Source organism: Limulus polyphemus, unplaced genomic scaffold, assembly GCF_000517525.1.
Source record: "Limulus polyphemus unplaced genomic scaffold, Limulus_polyphemus-2.1.2 Scaffold682, whole genome shotgun sequence".
NCBI classification, from domain to species: Eukaryota; Metazoa; Arthropoda; class Merostomata; order Xiphosura; family Limulidae; genus Limulus; species Limulus polyphemus.
Window position 1 is genome coordinate 403,341 of NW_013666292.1, and position 13,756 is coordinate 417,096.

The 13,756-nt window shown below is 35.7% G+C and overlaps 1 protein-coding gene across 1 annotated transcript in view; it reads right to left on the minus strand.

Moving 5' to 3' along the window:
* LOC106459924 (cullin-3-like) overlaps positions 1–13,756 on the minus strand; it is a 76,669-nt gene that overhangs the window by 46,611 nt on the left and 16,302 nt on the right. The window contains exon 3 of the mRNA XM_013919589.2: positions 3,490–3,603. Coding sequence (XP_013775043.1) covers positions 3,490–3,603 — 114 coding nt within the window. The remainder of the gene's footprint in view (positions 1–3,489; positions 3,604–13,756) is intronic.

Sequence of the window (13,756 nt, forward strand, 5' to 3'; positions counted from 1 at the left end):
AAGAATTTATACCGGAAATTAACAAACGAGCAGATACGCAACAATATTATTTTCTATCAAGTTTATTCAGCTTTATCAATTAGTGTCACAATTCACAAAAATAATCAATGTTAAGGATTCTGAATATAACCATTTTTTATTATTCCAAATATTTAAGTAAACTGGAATATTGCTATTACATTAAGCACAAAAGCTACACAATAGGCTATTTACACTCTGCCAATGGTAGGTATTGAAACCTGATTTTTAGCATTATAAGTACCTTTTTTTTTGGCCATCTCATGACAATATTCAATTAATGTTTTTTGTGTTTTTTAAGCCATCTTATAACAATAATTTATAGGTTGAATGTAATCAATTAGCAAATTCCACTAACTGTGCAACACCATACACAATACAATCACATTGTATCAAGCTTTCCAAGATATTTTCACATTCACCAGGGCTCAAAAAGACACTTGATCCACATTTATTCCACCATTTTGTGCAACAAAAGCGAAGAAGAATGATGCAAGAAGTAAGTAGTTATGGCATATGAAATACATATCTTTTTTGTTTTTAATCAAATACTTTTTAGTAATCCTATATCTAAAGACATGTATATACTGGCAAAAGCTAGGATATATATAGACAGCAAAAGTATGTCCAATACTTAAAAGCAGCTTGACTGCATGAATAGTTTCAAATAAGCAGAAAACACTTTCACGAATCATTGTGGAATCAAAAAAATATATAAATGTCAGATTACAGAAGCACAGAAGTAACTGAAGTATTTATTACCACAATTTTTGAACAGGTGAAAAGCAGGAAAAATTTATCTGCAGTATATTTGGTGGCGATCTGGTTAGATAACAAGGAAGGACAATGGACTAGGGCAGACCAAATCTCAACCAACATTATGGTTTCTAATTAAGTAACATATCCAGGTATTGTAAAGTACCAAAGTGTGAAAGCAAGAACTAAGCGGTATCTATTCAAAACCTTGGTTGAGATATCTTTTTGATGATTCAAAAACAAAATCTTGGAAATGTTTTATCTTCCTACTCACAAGACATATGGTCAACACACTGCAGCAAAACACAAGTTATCAAAAGGTACAGTGACCATTTTATAATCTTGCTTTGAAGGAATAATCTTAGAAATTTAAAATGACCCTTTCTTGAGCAACATTGGTAAAGATAGGGAAAATATGGATTCAAACAACATGTATTCCTTATTTTCATATATGCATAACCTCCTAAACTAATACTCAAAGTTTTGTTCTGGTAAAACTTTATATTGTATCTCTTACATCTCTTGTATCTCTCTTCTACCCTAATGCTAACTATACAGAAATCATCAATGTACAGTGAAATGAAAAGCTTAAAATGTGAAATAAGTTGAATATCTTTTTTACTTCTTTGAATGCATAGTTGTCTCAAGAGTTTCAAATTATTTATCTTCACATTTTCAACTGTTAACCTTTTCACATTTTCTTTTAACTTTATGGTTTTATTGTTTAACTTCGTATCAAGGAAGCAGCTTATCCCTCCATGAAAACCAATAAATCACAGTGGAGCCCATTAGCTAATTCTTATAAATCACAGTGGAGCCCATTAGCTTATAAACACAAAAAGCAGAGGGCATAGTCTGTATGATCTCTGCACTCGCAGGCATAACAGTGCTAGTCTTCAATATTTTTCACTAAGTTGGTTGTTGAAATAAAAACTCATATAGCTTTCAAATATGCATTTTAGCATGCAAAAAACATATCAGTTACTAATATGAAATGTCCCAAAACAATTATAATTTATCCAGCTTTCTAAATTAGCTATAAATAACTTAAAAAAAAGATCTGTGCATTAGATTAGGTACAACCAAAAGCTACAAATTCCACTGACAATGACTTTCTGCTAAAAAATGAAAGAAGTCACAAGATTAACATAAAGGAAAATCTACTTTTTCTATTGGTTATAAACGTGTGCAAGTGATTATACAATTACCTTGAAAAATATAGATGGGAGGGGTTCTCTGATATGATTGACAAACTTGCTTGTAATATGTATAGTTTGTGTTTCTAATTGGTTGAACACTGTAGAAGATGTATTATTCAAGATATAAAATAAGGGGAGAATTCAGAGAATAGACACATCAAGTGAAGATAAAGAATTTTTTATATATTTTTTTTAAGAAATTAAATCTTAGATCACGCCTTGACAAATCCTGGGTGCCAGGTCGCCATGGCAACAAAAAATATAATCATGGTACCTTGTACTTCTCCCATTTTATTTGCACACAGCAAAGTGCTAAAAAGAACTTGAATCTAGAACAGTTCTGGACTCTTGGAAGTCCAGGACTATTTTCACATTCTTTGAGTCCCAAATCAAATTTTGTTTCTAGGATTTTAATGGTGGATTCAGCACTTCTACATATTTTTTCAGGAACGAAGCACTGCGGTTACACAACACATTACTAATTTTGCACAATTTTGTTTTTATTCTTTCTATCAATTCAACCAAATAGTGCACATGTTTAAACTCTGACAGGACCAAAGACAGTTACCTCAGGCAATAGTATCAACTAGTTGTTCATATCATATGATTGTTAGCATGCATTCATTGCTGTGAAAGTAAATAAATATAGTCCCCATTTCCCGGTACAAACAATAGTGAAGTCAGATTAAGCACACCAAAAATCCTTCGCTTATTTTAGTGATTAGACCTATTTTGACACAACCTGCTTGGCCTATCAATATTACAGTGATTATTTATATTTTACTTTCATTCATTGCGAGAATTCACCTAAGTTATAGTTATTTATTCTACTATTTTAATACTTGTACATATTGAAATTTAACTTTAATATTTGTTATATGATAAAGTATAATAATGAAACCTTTGTATTTTAGTGTAAAACTGTATGTCTCGTACTATAACCACACAACCGACTCAAAAATATATTCCATAACTTTTTTATGTCGACCCTGGCTCCTAAAATTTTGGGCTTGCTCCTAGATCTGAAGATATTTGTCAAGACCTGACTTAGATAATATAAAAGTTTGAATTATAAACTAACTTTTCATGCCAAGTTTATTGACTTATACTGGAAATAAAGTTTAATTAAATTTTGAATGTGAAAAGTCATGACATGCACACTTTAACACAGCCAATGTGATAATAGTTAAGAAATTGTTTTTAATTATTACACTGTTCTAATTAAGTCATATATTTAAAAAATATATTCAGTAAACAATTTTTAGTTTTATAGTGTTATTTACTTAAACTAAATTATCAAATAAACTATTCAAAGATCTCAACCATTAAGTGTCAAGGCAACAACTAATAACCAAAAAAACATTTAGCAAATACAAAGCCCTTGACATTAAATAATGCCCAAACTTGAGCCATGATAAAAAATTTTGAATCAATAAAAGATGAAATTTCCTTTTAATATGACAAAAAAAACAACACTTTAGTTACTACAATATGATTGAAAATATTATAGGCTTACCATGTACATAAGTATGTCCCTGATCATTACCATGCTAGTTTGGTGATCATTCCACGCCTGATTCAATGTGAGCAAGAAGTTATTGTGTAAGGCTGCAAGAACATCTTCTCGAACCTGTGAAATAAGATTCAAATACTAATTGTGAGGAGACGTTATATAACAGTATACTACAAGCAAGAAAAAGTGTGTAAAAGTTGTTATAACAATTTAAAAATAATGCTACTGCATTCTACAAATGTGTGTGTGTTTATATACATAGACACACACACACACACACAGCATAGTAGGGTGGTCCTTATTTGCAGGTAAAATTTCAGGCTAAAAATTCTAATGTGCAAAAAAACATTAAATGTTAAACTTCATATATTTTGGACCATATTTAGAGGTTGCCTGGTATCATATGTACTGTGGTACAAAACATGTGTTATGTGTTATAAATCATTTAAAGTATCACATTATTTTAATACATTCACTATAGTATAATTACATAATTATATGATTTTAGTGTTGTTTAGTCACTTTTGCATTGTTATTGTTTCCTTTTTGCAGAAAGTGTCTTCTATGATCGTGCACAACTTGAAAGAGAAATTGTTTCCATTCTTCTTTCTTTATGACGGTATTATACTCCTCTATAAGAGCCTCACTTTCAGCATTGTCATTTACCTCATTCAAGTGTTGAAATGTCTGTAGTGTTCCTTGTAGTACTTTCCAAGCTCTCATGACTCAGGTTCATAACCCAGAAGGAATTTGAGGCACTTGAAGAAGTCTGTTGTGTTCTTTGTGACAAGATCTGCAATTGAAATGTTCTCAAACTTCCCGATATTGAGCTGGATGCATTTTGGAGGTTCATCCATACCTTCCTTCTCATTTAATGTCTTTACCATTGCTTGTTTTTGTTTCTGTAGGTACAGCTGAATTAAATAATGCCAAACAAATGAGTTCCTCATTGAGTAGCACGAACAGAAATAATGAAATAAAATTCAGTTCAGGGAATGCTATCAGGAAGATTACATTCCCTCATATAAAGTTGCATTTCCTCATAAATTATTTTTACTTAATCCATGCAATATGTTCACTATCATTGGTCATAACTAAAGAAATGTGGATGGACCATGCATTCCTGATTGGGAAAGCAAACTAAGAAAAATGAATTTCCTGAAGCAAAGTTAAATTCCTTGGGAATGTAATATTTCAATCCCTGAGTAGCCACAGATGTCCAGCAAAATTCTGACAAAAAGGTTTTGGAATTTAACACTTTCTTAAGTCAAAAATGTATTTCCAATAGTACTTACCCCTCTCACACTACAGCTATTACTCAACTGCCAGGGTTTCTTCCTTTGCCCATATAAGCGTTGTTCTCATTTTTTCTCACCTGCTCCAGTCTTTTATACTCCACTTAATTGTCCTTGCAATATATATCTCATGACACTCTCCACCTACGTCAGTGCACCCTATATTCTAGTACTGTATATAAACACCTCATTCAGATAATGTTTTCACTTTCTGACACTGACTCAATCTGCAGTATCTAACTCCAGCTCTTAGTGAGGGAGGAAGGACAGGAGAGTGTGTGTGAGAATGTAGCTATTATTGGAAATATATTTTCGATTTAAGAAAATGTTATCTTCCAAAACACACTTACCTCCACATTTATAAGGTGGAGGAGCAGGTGAGGGCATTATCCATACAGAAAGCATCTGCATAGATCATATGTCAATAGAAGATTGGCACCCTAGCTGGGGAACAGCATTACATCCAGAACAAGTATGCTTTTCACGAAGAACTTAATTCAAATACTATGGGTGGAATTTTACATGATTATCATCACCATTGGCCAGGCCCCAACCAGATAGCTGAGGTTCCACTGCTTGGTGTAGGAATTATAGGGCAATGGTCCTATATCCTACATTGGTGGCTAGGGAAATTGGACCACAACATACACATGTATATATATACACACACACACACACACTTATGAGTGGATCCCAACCTGCAGCCATAGAGTGATGCATTCCGAGCCACCAAAATCATGACAAGAAAGTAAGCAACATCGAAGTGGACAACCTTCTCCTCAACCTGAAGAAGTCTGAAAGACAACACCCCAGGCTCAGATGATGAGATCTTGTATGCTCTAGTCAACCTAAGGAAACTGAACTAATTCGATCAGAAATTATGAACACCCATCTTCACTCCACAACTGAGTGGCAATGTAAATTCTTCTTGTCTACGGAATTATGGGGAGGATATGGAACAAATTGTGCTCATTTGGAATTACGAGGAGACAATGAACCCTCTTCCATGAACAATATACTGAACCAATATTGATCAAAAAGAAGAACCATGCTAAACCCAACTTGATAGCCTAGAATCAAATCTGAACTGGTATTACTAGTAAGCTCCCCGATAGGCTGGTGCCTCTCCTACAAAAATCTGAGGAAAACATCCAGGGACCTGGGTAGGATGGCCCACAACTTCACTTTCTTCTCCAAGAGTGGAGGAAATTCACTCTAATACACAGGAGGTATAGCCTCTGTACACCATCCTAGTAATTGGGAACGAGTGTGGTTAGGACACCCTAGTTACACTAGTAAAATGGGGAAGGGGGATTAATGCAATAGGTGAATCAAGTTCCCTAGATTTTTGAAAGCAAAACCAATCCTGATATATTCCATTCAATGATCAGCAGGGACAAGCAGGATCCCCTTATGCTTTACTCATGATAGTCCACAAGTGGCAGTACAGTAATACCACCACGGCAGCCTCTAGGTGGTTTTATGGAACACCTCATCCTTACAGAACCTGTTGCAACCTAGTTAAAGTATACTGAATTAGTGGTTGCTAGTGTGGAATTGGTTTGATAAAAGTCCACCTGTCTGAGCAACACTTGCCACAGAGTGAGATCCTGTGAAAATGGGGTAAGGGGCCCTGAAGAGGTAAGAAGAGACAAGTATAGCAATGAAAATACTCACCCCTCTGTATTATCTTGCAGAAGTGGTTAAGATAGCTACAGGGAGTAGTCAAAAACCCTCAGATGAAGATACTACCAGATCATGCAAATAATGTGAGATAAAAGTATTGGGGGAGGTCCACATACCAGCCTGCATAATGTCTTCCAGCTGGCTAAGGACATAGAAATGGGACAAATCTGATTAGATATGACTTGCAGAAGTTTCCTCACCTTCAAATAGAGCCCAGAATAAGCAATATGGATCAATTTCATACCCACCTCATCAATGTAACCTGGGATAAATCTTGGGAAACTAAATGATCCTAATGAATAAAAAGTCATTGTCTAGCATCTCTAAATGCATTAGTGCAAGCAACAAATCCTTGAAGACCTTCACTGAAAATAACAAACAATTGAAATCTGATTGGTCAAAGAAGTGAGAAATAGTGATCAGATGAATCGGTGAAAAGGATTTATTCCCTTCCATGGCTGCCAGTGTCTTAGGGAAGAAGAACTGGTTTGGGGACATAACTAGAATGATAAAGCATCCTATCCACAATCAGTGCAAACCATTCCAACCAACGACATCTGTAGGTAAGCAGCAATGAGAAATAAACTTTCAGGGAAAGGTGATACATGGCACATGAGGCTAAGGTCTCAAACAAGTGTTGAGAAATGGTACGTAATTCCACTTTAATATACCAGTTAAGTAACTGGAATGGTCATTTGGGAGTTGGAGAGTACTGGGGACTCAAACAGGTATACCATGTCAGATCATGGCTGCCTCCACAGAGATGGCCAAAAATGAAGTGGAAGAGGTGGGCACTCCTGAAGGTACCACAAAAGTAGAAACCAAGGTGTAGCTGCCAATCCAGTACTATCAACAGGAACCAAAAATGGGTTGGAACAAATCATAGTTAGTACCTTGGGTAATATATGAATTGGAAGGAAGGCCTTGAGTTGTAATACTGTCCCATCCTGATGGAATGCATCCACTGCCAAAGCCAGAGGGTGAGGTACTAGAGACCAAATTGCCAGTAGTTGGGTGTTCCGATGAATGGCCAACCCACCAATCCTCAGTTTCAAAATGAGAGCCAATCCAACAGAAAACCTCACAATGCAGCATCTACTCTATTGGGAGAATCTGTTTAGGTTGAGACAATTGATTTTTCCACCAAAGTCATCACCCATGGAACATGGCAAGCTAGTAGGATGATATAATAGAAGTGGTCCTGAAAAAGGAGATCCAATTTTCAAAAACAAAGAGCCCTGGACCAAGTGCCCCTTTGTCAGGAAATGTAAGACACCACCATGGAATTGTCAGGGTGAAGCCTGATGATTTTCCCCATATTAAGCCCAGATCATGAGGCATCACCTTTTAAAGAGTAAAAAGGTCTAAAACACTATGTGTAGGGAAGCCTCATCATCTGTGTGTAGACCCTGGAATTACTGACTGTTGGTATATGCATCTCATCCCTGAAGCAAGGCATTCGTGAAGAGATAAATCTCTGGACGAGGTGACGGCAGAGGAACCCATATCTTAGTATTTTCCCAATCTAAAAAACCCTTGAGATCGAAGAGAATGATCCTGAATAAGGAAATTGGGGAATCCAGTGAATCAATGTTTATGGTCTATTGTTCACACAACGACCATTGAAGGGATCTCTTGTGCACTCATCCCAAAGGCATGAAGGATTAGAGTGATACCCACATTCCCAAAAGAGAAAAAAACAACGTATGTGCAGTGGGAGAAGGAAAGGTGAGTAAGAGTCAGACTTCCTGTTCCACAGCATAGAACCAGATGGGAGTCGGCTGAGCCTGACCGAGATATATAATGAAAAAATACCCAGACAGACAATATATATTGTTGGAGCAAGAATAATGTCTCAGCTCTGAGAATGAGGCCTGCCTTGGCCTAAAAGTAGAATCCAGGTGTAACATTCTGACAATTGACAAGATGGTGCCAGCAGTAACCAGTCATCCACAGAATTGTGTGTGCATAGAACTAGGGAATGGGGGTGAAGAGAAAAAACATGTACAATTTGGCACAACCCATGTGTTGCTGATGCTAGTCCGAAGGTAAGAATCTTGAACTGCAGTACCTGACCCTTGTGCACACACACTATGCCATTGTGCAGATAGTAGCCAATGACATTGAACTTTGACATACATAATCCTAGTAAAAAAAGCCAACTCAGCGTGAGTAATGAGTCACTTGTGAACTTTGGAGAATCTAAGAATTGATATTGATGACTGGACGCCAGTCACCTGTCTTCTTGAGCCCAACAAACTGACAGGAATAAAACGCCGGAAGAACTGGCATGTCTCTATTTCCAGACCAACGAAACTCTGATAGCCCTAGAACTAAGTTCCAAAATCCAAAGATCTGTGGGAAATGGAAACCCTACAGGTTGGATGGATAATGGTGGTGATGATGTGAATTGAAAGAATTATCCTGACTCAAGAACCTGTAGTGCCTGTGGATCTGTGGTTAAGGTTTGCCACACATCCAGAAATTCTTGAAGCAGAGTCTCCACAGACCCTGAAAGCATACAATAGTTAGAGACACCAATGGCAGCAATCCAACCGATAAGCGGAACCTTAGATATGGACAGAATATATTTTGGGTACCAAAATTCACATGCAAAATCTTTATAATGTCCAGATAGTTAACAAACATTTCTTAAGAAAAAAACTTCATATTTTATATGTTATTTTCACTAACAAATCTCTGTACAGGTTAGGTAGATTTGACCGATCATGTAACCACCATAAAAAATTTGGAAATAAATATAAATTGTGCTCTTTCATTCTACAATGACAACAAACTATAACACGAAAACATATATGTTTAGACGAAATATTCATAATATTATACATTTACATATATTTATTATTTTTATTATATTGACCTTTCAACCATGCCTGGCTAACAGTACAGAAGTTACAATGACACAGCATACATGCACTCATGTTACCGTATCCAATGATATAGAACTGACCCTTGGTCTGTACAAAGTAACTTGTCTTGGCTGTCAAATTCGATGACAAGGAACCCACTTTAAGACTAATAATGGTTGGAGATGGCTTGAATGGGTAATGAAGAAAAACTTTAATATAAGTTTAACATAACAGCAAATGTACAACGTACCTGATGATGACAAAACCTTGTCGAAACGTTGTACATTTGCTGTTATGTTAAACTTATGTTAAAGTTCTTCTTCATTAGCCATTCAAGCCATCTCCAACCATTATTTGTCTTGGCTGTGTTGTAGTAGACTAGCATTTTGTAAAATACAGTCACATTAATATACATTATATATGTATATGGATTATTGCTATTTAGAAATAAGTTCTTAAACTTATTTTTCTTAAAACATAGAACAGTAAATAAAGAAGTAAAGGAAACAATTATCTCTTCTAGTTATGACCTTTGTACTCTGTTGCTAGTTAACATAGGTTGCTAAGCCTTTAAAAATTTTGCACATGGAGAATATGAAATAAAATAATTGTTTTAGGTTTTATATATACATACAGGTGAATAACCAAAAAATCATAAATTCCTATATCAATACCATAGAATTTAACTATAGTAACCGATTAACTAAGCTGTATTTGGATCTAAGAAAATATATGAAATTTCGAGCAGACTAAAGACACAACCTTCCTCCTTGAAATATTGGCTCAAAAGAAATGGCATCCTAACAGATAAAAATGGTTGAGAAAGCCACTAGGGGACATTCTGAGATTTTGTTGAGTTATTTACATGTCACATATGAAGTAAGTGTATATAAGGGACTGTTTAAAAATGGAAAGAGGTGAGCCGACCACTGTGTTTGATTCAGTATATGAATGCTATCTCAACAAATAGAAAAAATATGAGGTTCTTATTTTATATTCTAGCATGTCAACATTGGTAATTTGATTTTCTAATTCGTACAAAACAATAGGCTTTGTATTTTGACACCACAAACATCTGATTTGAACCAGTGCTGCATTCAACTTTCCATGTGACACACAAAAATTAATCTTTAACTGTGTTTTTCATGTTTACTTTTAAATTAAGAAATTAAATAATGTACAATACTAAAATTTGAATTATAATCTACAGTTTGATACCAAACTTATTGACATAAATTCATGAAAAATGTAGTTCAATAAAATTTTGAATGCGAGTCAACAAACATGATGAAATGGCCTGGAGAGGGTTAAATACTGAGAAACCTTAGAAGTTAGACCCTTATGTCAGGCAAAGGACCACATAACTTCCAAGCATGAAGACTGAGTTTCTGAACATCTGGGTGGAGAATGTCTGATCGAGATTATCTCAACAGAGACTGCCAGTGTGGAAGAGGTAGAGGTGGACATTCCTGCAGATACCAAAGAAGCATGTAGTACGACAATTTTTCCCTTCAAGAGAGACAGACCTTGAACCATTGTCCAGTGTACTGCAAGGAGTTTGATAACATTGATGTGGAGGGTAGACTCAATTTCCATATAAATACCCTGGAACTCCTGAACTTAAAGATAAGCTACACATCCCTGAAGAGATGCGTCTGTGAACAGATGAATCTCAGGACAAGGTGGTAGAATGGGTACCCCAATAGTAGTGTTATTCCAATCCAACCACCATTCACAATCAATGATGTTGCTTCTAAGTAATGTGACAGGATGATCCAAAGGATTGAAATGCATGATACATTGGTCATGCAGTGACCACTGAAGGGTTCTCATATGTGCGTCTTCCAAAGGAATGAGAGCCTCAAGGGATGCCCAAATCCCCAAAAGAGAGAAAAACCATCCATGCAGTAGGAGAAGGAGACATAAGTAAAAGCCTGATAGCTCTTTCCATGGCTTGAAGCCTAATAGGGGTTGGTTGAGCACGACTTAAGTGAGTATTGAAAAACACACCCAGATTGACGAGGTATTGTGTCAGCGACACAATAAATTTCTCCAGTCTGATAAGGAAGCCCACTTTTGTTGCTTCTGAAAGGAAATTCTGAGAGTGTTGTTCTGCTAATTGACAGGATGGTGTCAGAAGGAGCTAGTCGTCCATATAATGATGTATGCACAGGCCCAAGGAATGCAGGTGACGAGAAAAAGCTCAAAGAACTCTGCAGAAGACATAAGGTGCTGATGCAAGACCAAAAGGTAGAGCCATACAATGCAGCACCTGACCCTTGTGCACAAATCTGAGAAACCTCCAAGAAGATTCCACTATGGGAATATGGAAATAAGTGTCAGTAACATCAAACTTGGTCATCCAGAGCCCTGGTGCAAAGTGCCATCATAGGTTGAGAAAAGATTCCATTGTAACGCAAGGAGGATCTAAAAATTGGTTGAGTTGAGACAGATTGATGATTGGAGACTAATCTCCTGTGTTCTTTGGTACAACGAATAAACAGGAATAAAGCCGGAAGAACGTGACTGACCCTCTCTACTGCCCTTTTGACTAAAAACTCTCTTATAGCCTAGGAATGAATGGCCACTCGCCATGGATCTGTTAGAGGATAAAAAGCAGAAAATTGTGCAGATAATGGTGGAGGTGATGTAAACTGAATGACCACCCTTGAAGCCATGGATCCCTGGTGAAAGAACTCCAGATGTCCAGAAAGTGATGTATTCATGCTCCCATTTCTCTCCTGGTCACGGGATAGTCCCCAATGGCATTGTCAACAGTCTGCCCAAGCCAAAGATCCTCGAGAATATGGATGGACTCTATTATGGGAACCAAAAGGGGGTCAGGAAACACTATGAGCCAACACTCCCAAATTAGTGCCAGAAAGGTGAGAAACCAACAACGATAAAGAAGAATGTAAACGAGTTAAATCAATTCCTGATTCTAACATCTTTGGAACTCCAGCAAACAACATGGGATGGAGAAAAGAAGCTTCCCATAATTCCCTGAGGGCAGAAGATGATAAACAAACACTTTCTAACAAAGCGTCTCTACCGAATAAATCCCAACAACAAACCAGCCAGGAAACCAAGGAAAGAACTGAAGAAGACAATCTGACTCAGGTAGATGTCAGCAAAGTCCCCAACTTGTCCTCAAATTTCTGAGGGAAATGTTGATAGGCTCCCAACAAAAGTTGTATCAAAGATAAATACCTCAGGACAGTCGTAGAGTAAGACGAATCCGAGAAAACTGTAATGTGTTTAACTCTCTCAAAGTGGGCTCGGTCAATTTGACTGACCATGTGACCTCCTTGTGCTCAATTAATATCTTTAAAGATTTAATACTTCTAACTTTCAATATATTGTGTATATCTTCACAAAATGTGGCAGTCTTTCAGTTAATATTATAAATCTTTTACATACAAAAAATCATATTTTTTAGTGAAGTATTATTAAGAAAATAAAATAAAGATCTGTCCATGAATATATCAAGTACTTGTTTTGAAAAGCCCATGTGCAAAATAATTTTCATGTTTAAATGAAAAATACTTTTCCTCATCTTAAAAATCTCAAATTTTCTTTGTGTAATCCCTAATACCTCCTAAATGCATTTCAAAAGTTTTTCTTTGGTAAAACTTTATAGTTTATCTGTTATTTTCTCTACCCTATCTCAAAACGGGATCGGTCAATTCGACTGACCTCATTACCACCAAAATAAATCTAAATAAACCTAAATTACCTTTTTTTCATGCTGATATGATTTCAAATTGTAACATGAAACTACATTTCTTTATCCTAAGTGGCTCTAGGTTTGTAACATTATACATCTATTTATAACTAGATTTTATTGTTTTATTGCCCTTTGAACCATGTCTAACTACTATCTATGCCATTATAAGTTGTAAATTACTCAGGGAACATGCAACTCACATTATGCTAATGAATTACATTACCCACGAGCTGCTTGTGTGTGTGTGCCTCATGAAACATTTTTATTATAATACTATTATTATTTATATTACCTAATCTAATCTTAAAAAACCTAAAATGATCCCTATTTTTACATTTTAGTTACTTTTATAATTAGAGATAAAGAATAAACATGAAAAACAAGAAATTATATAGTTAACCAATCTTAATTTTTCTTACTGATGGTTTTCAAAGAGAGTTAACCCTAATTTTTTATAGTATAGATAGTAATGCACTTAATAATTTTTGTTTAATTAAATAATGCACCAAAGAATATAGACTAATAACTTTAAAAAAGTATACATATTCCCTTACCTCTCACAATTTTACTGGCTTTCTAACTATGTGACAAGAGCTGTTACAAATTAAACCAAGCTAGTCATTAACTTTCCCACAGGAACGATGTTGGTACTCTGAGTGAAACTGACATCTAACTGTTCAGAACATGACGTT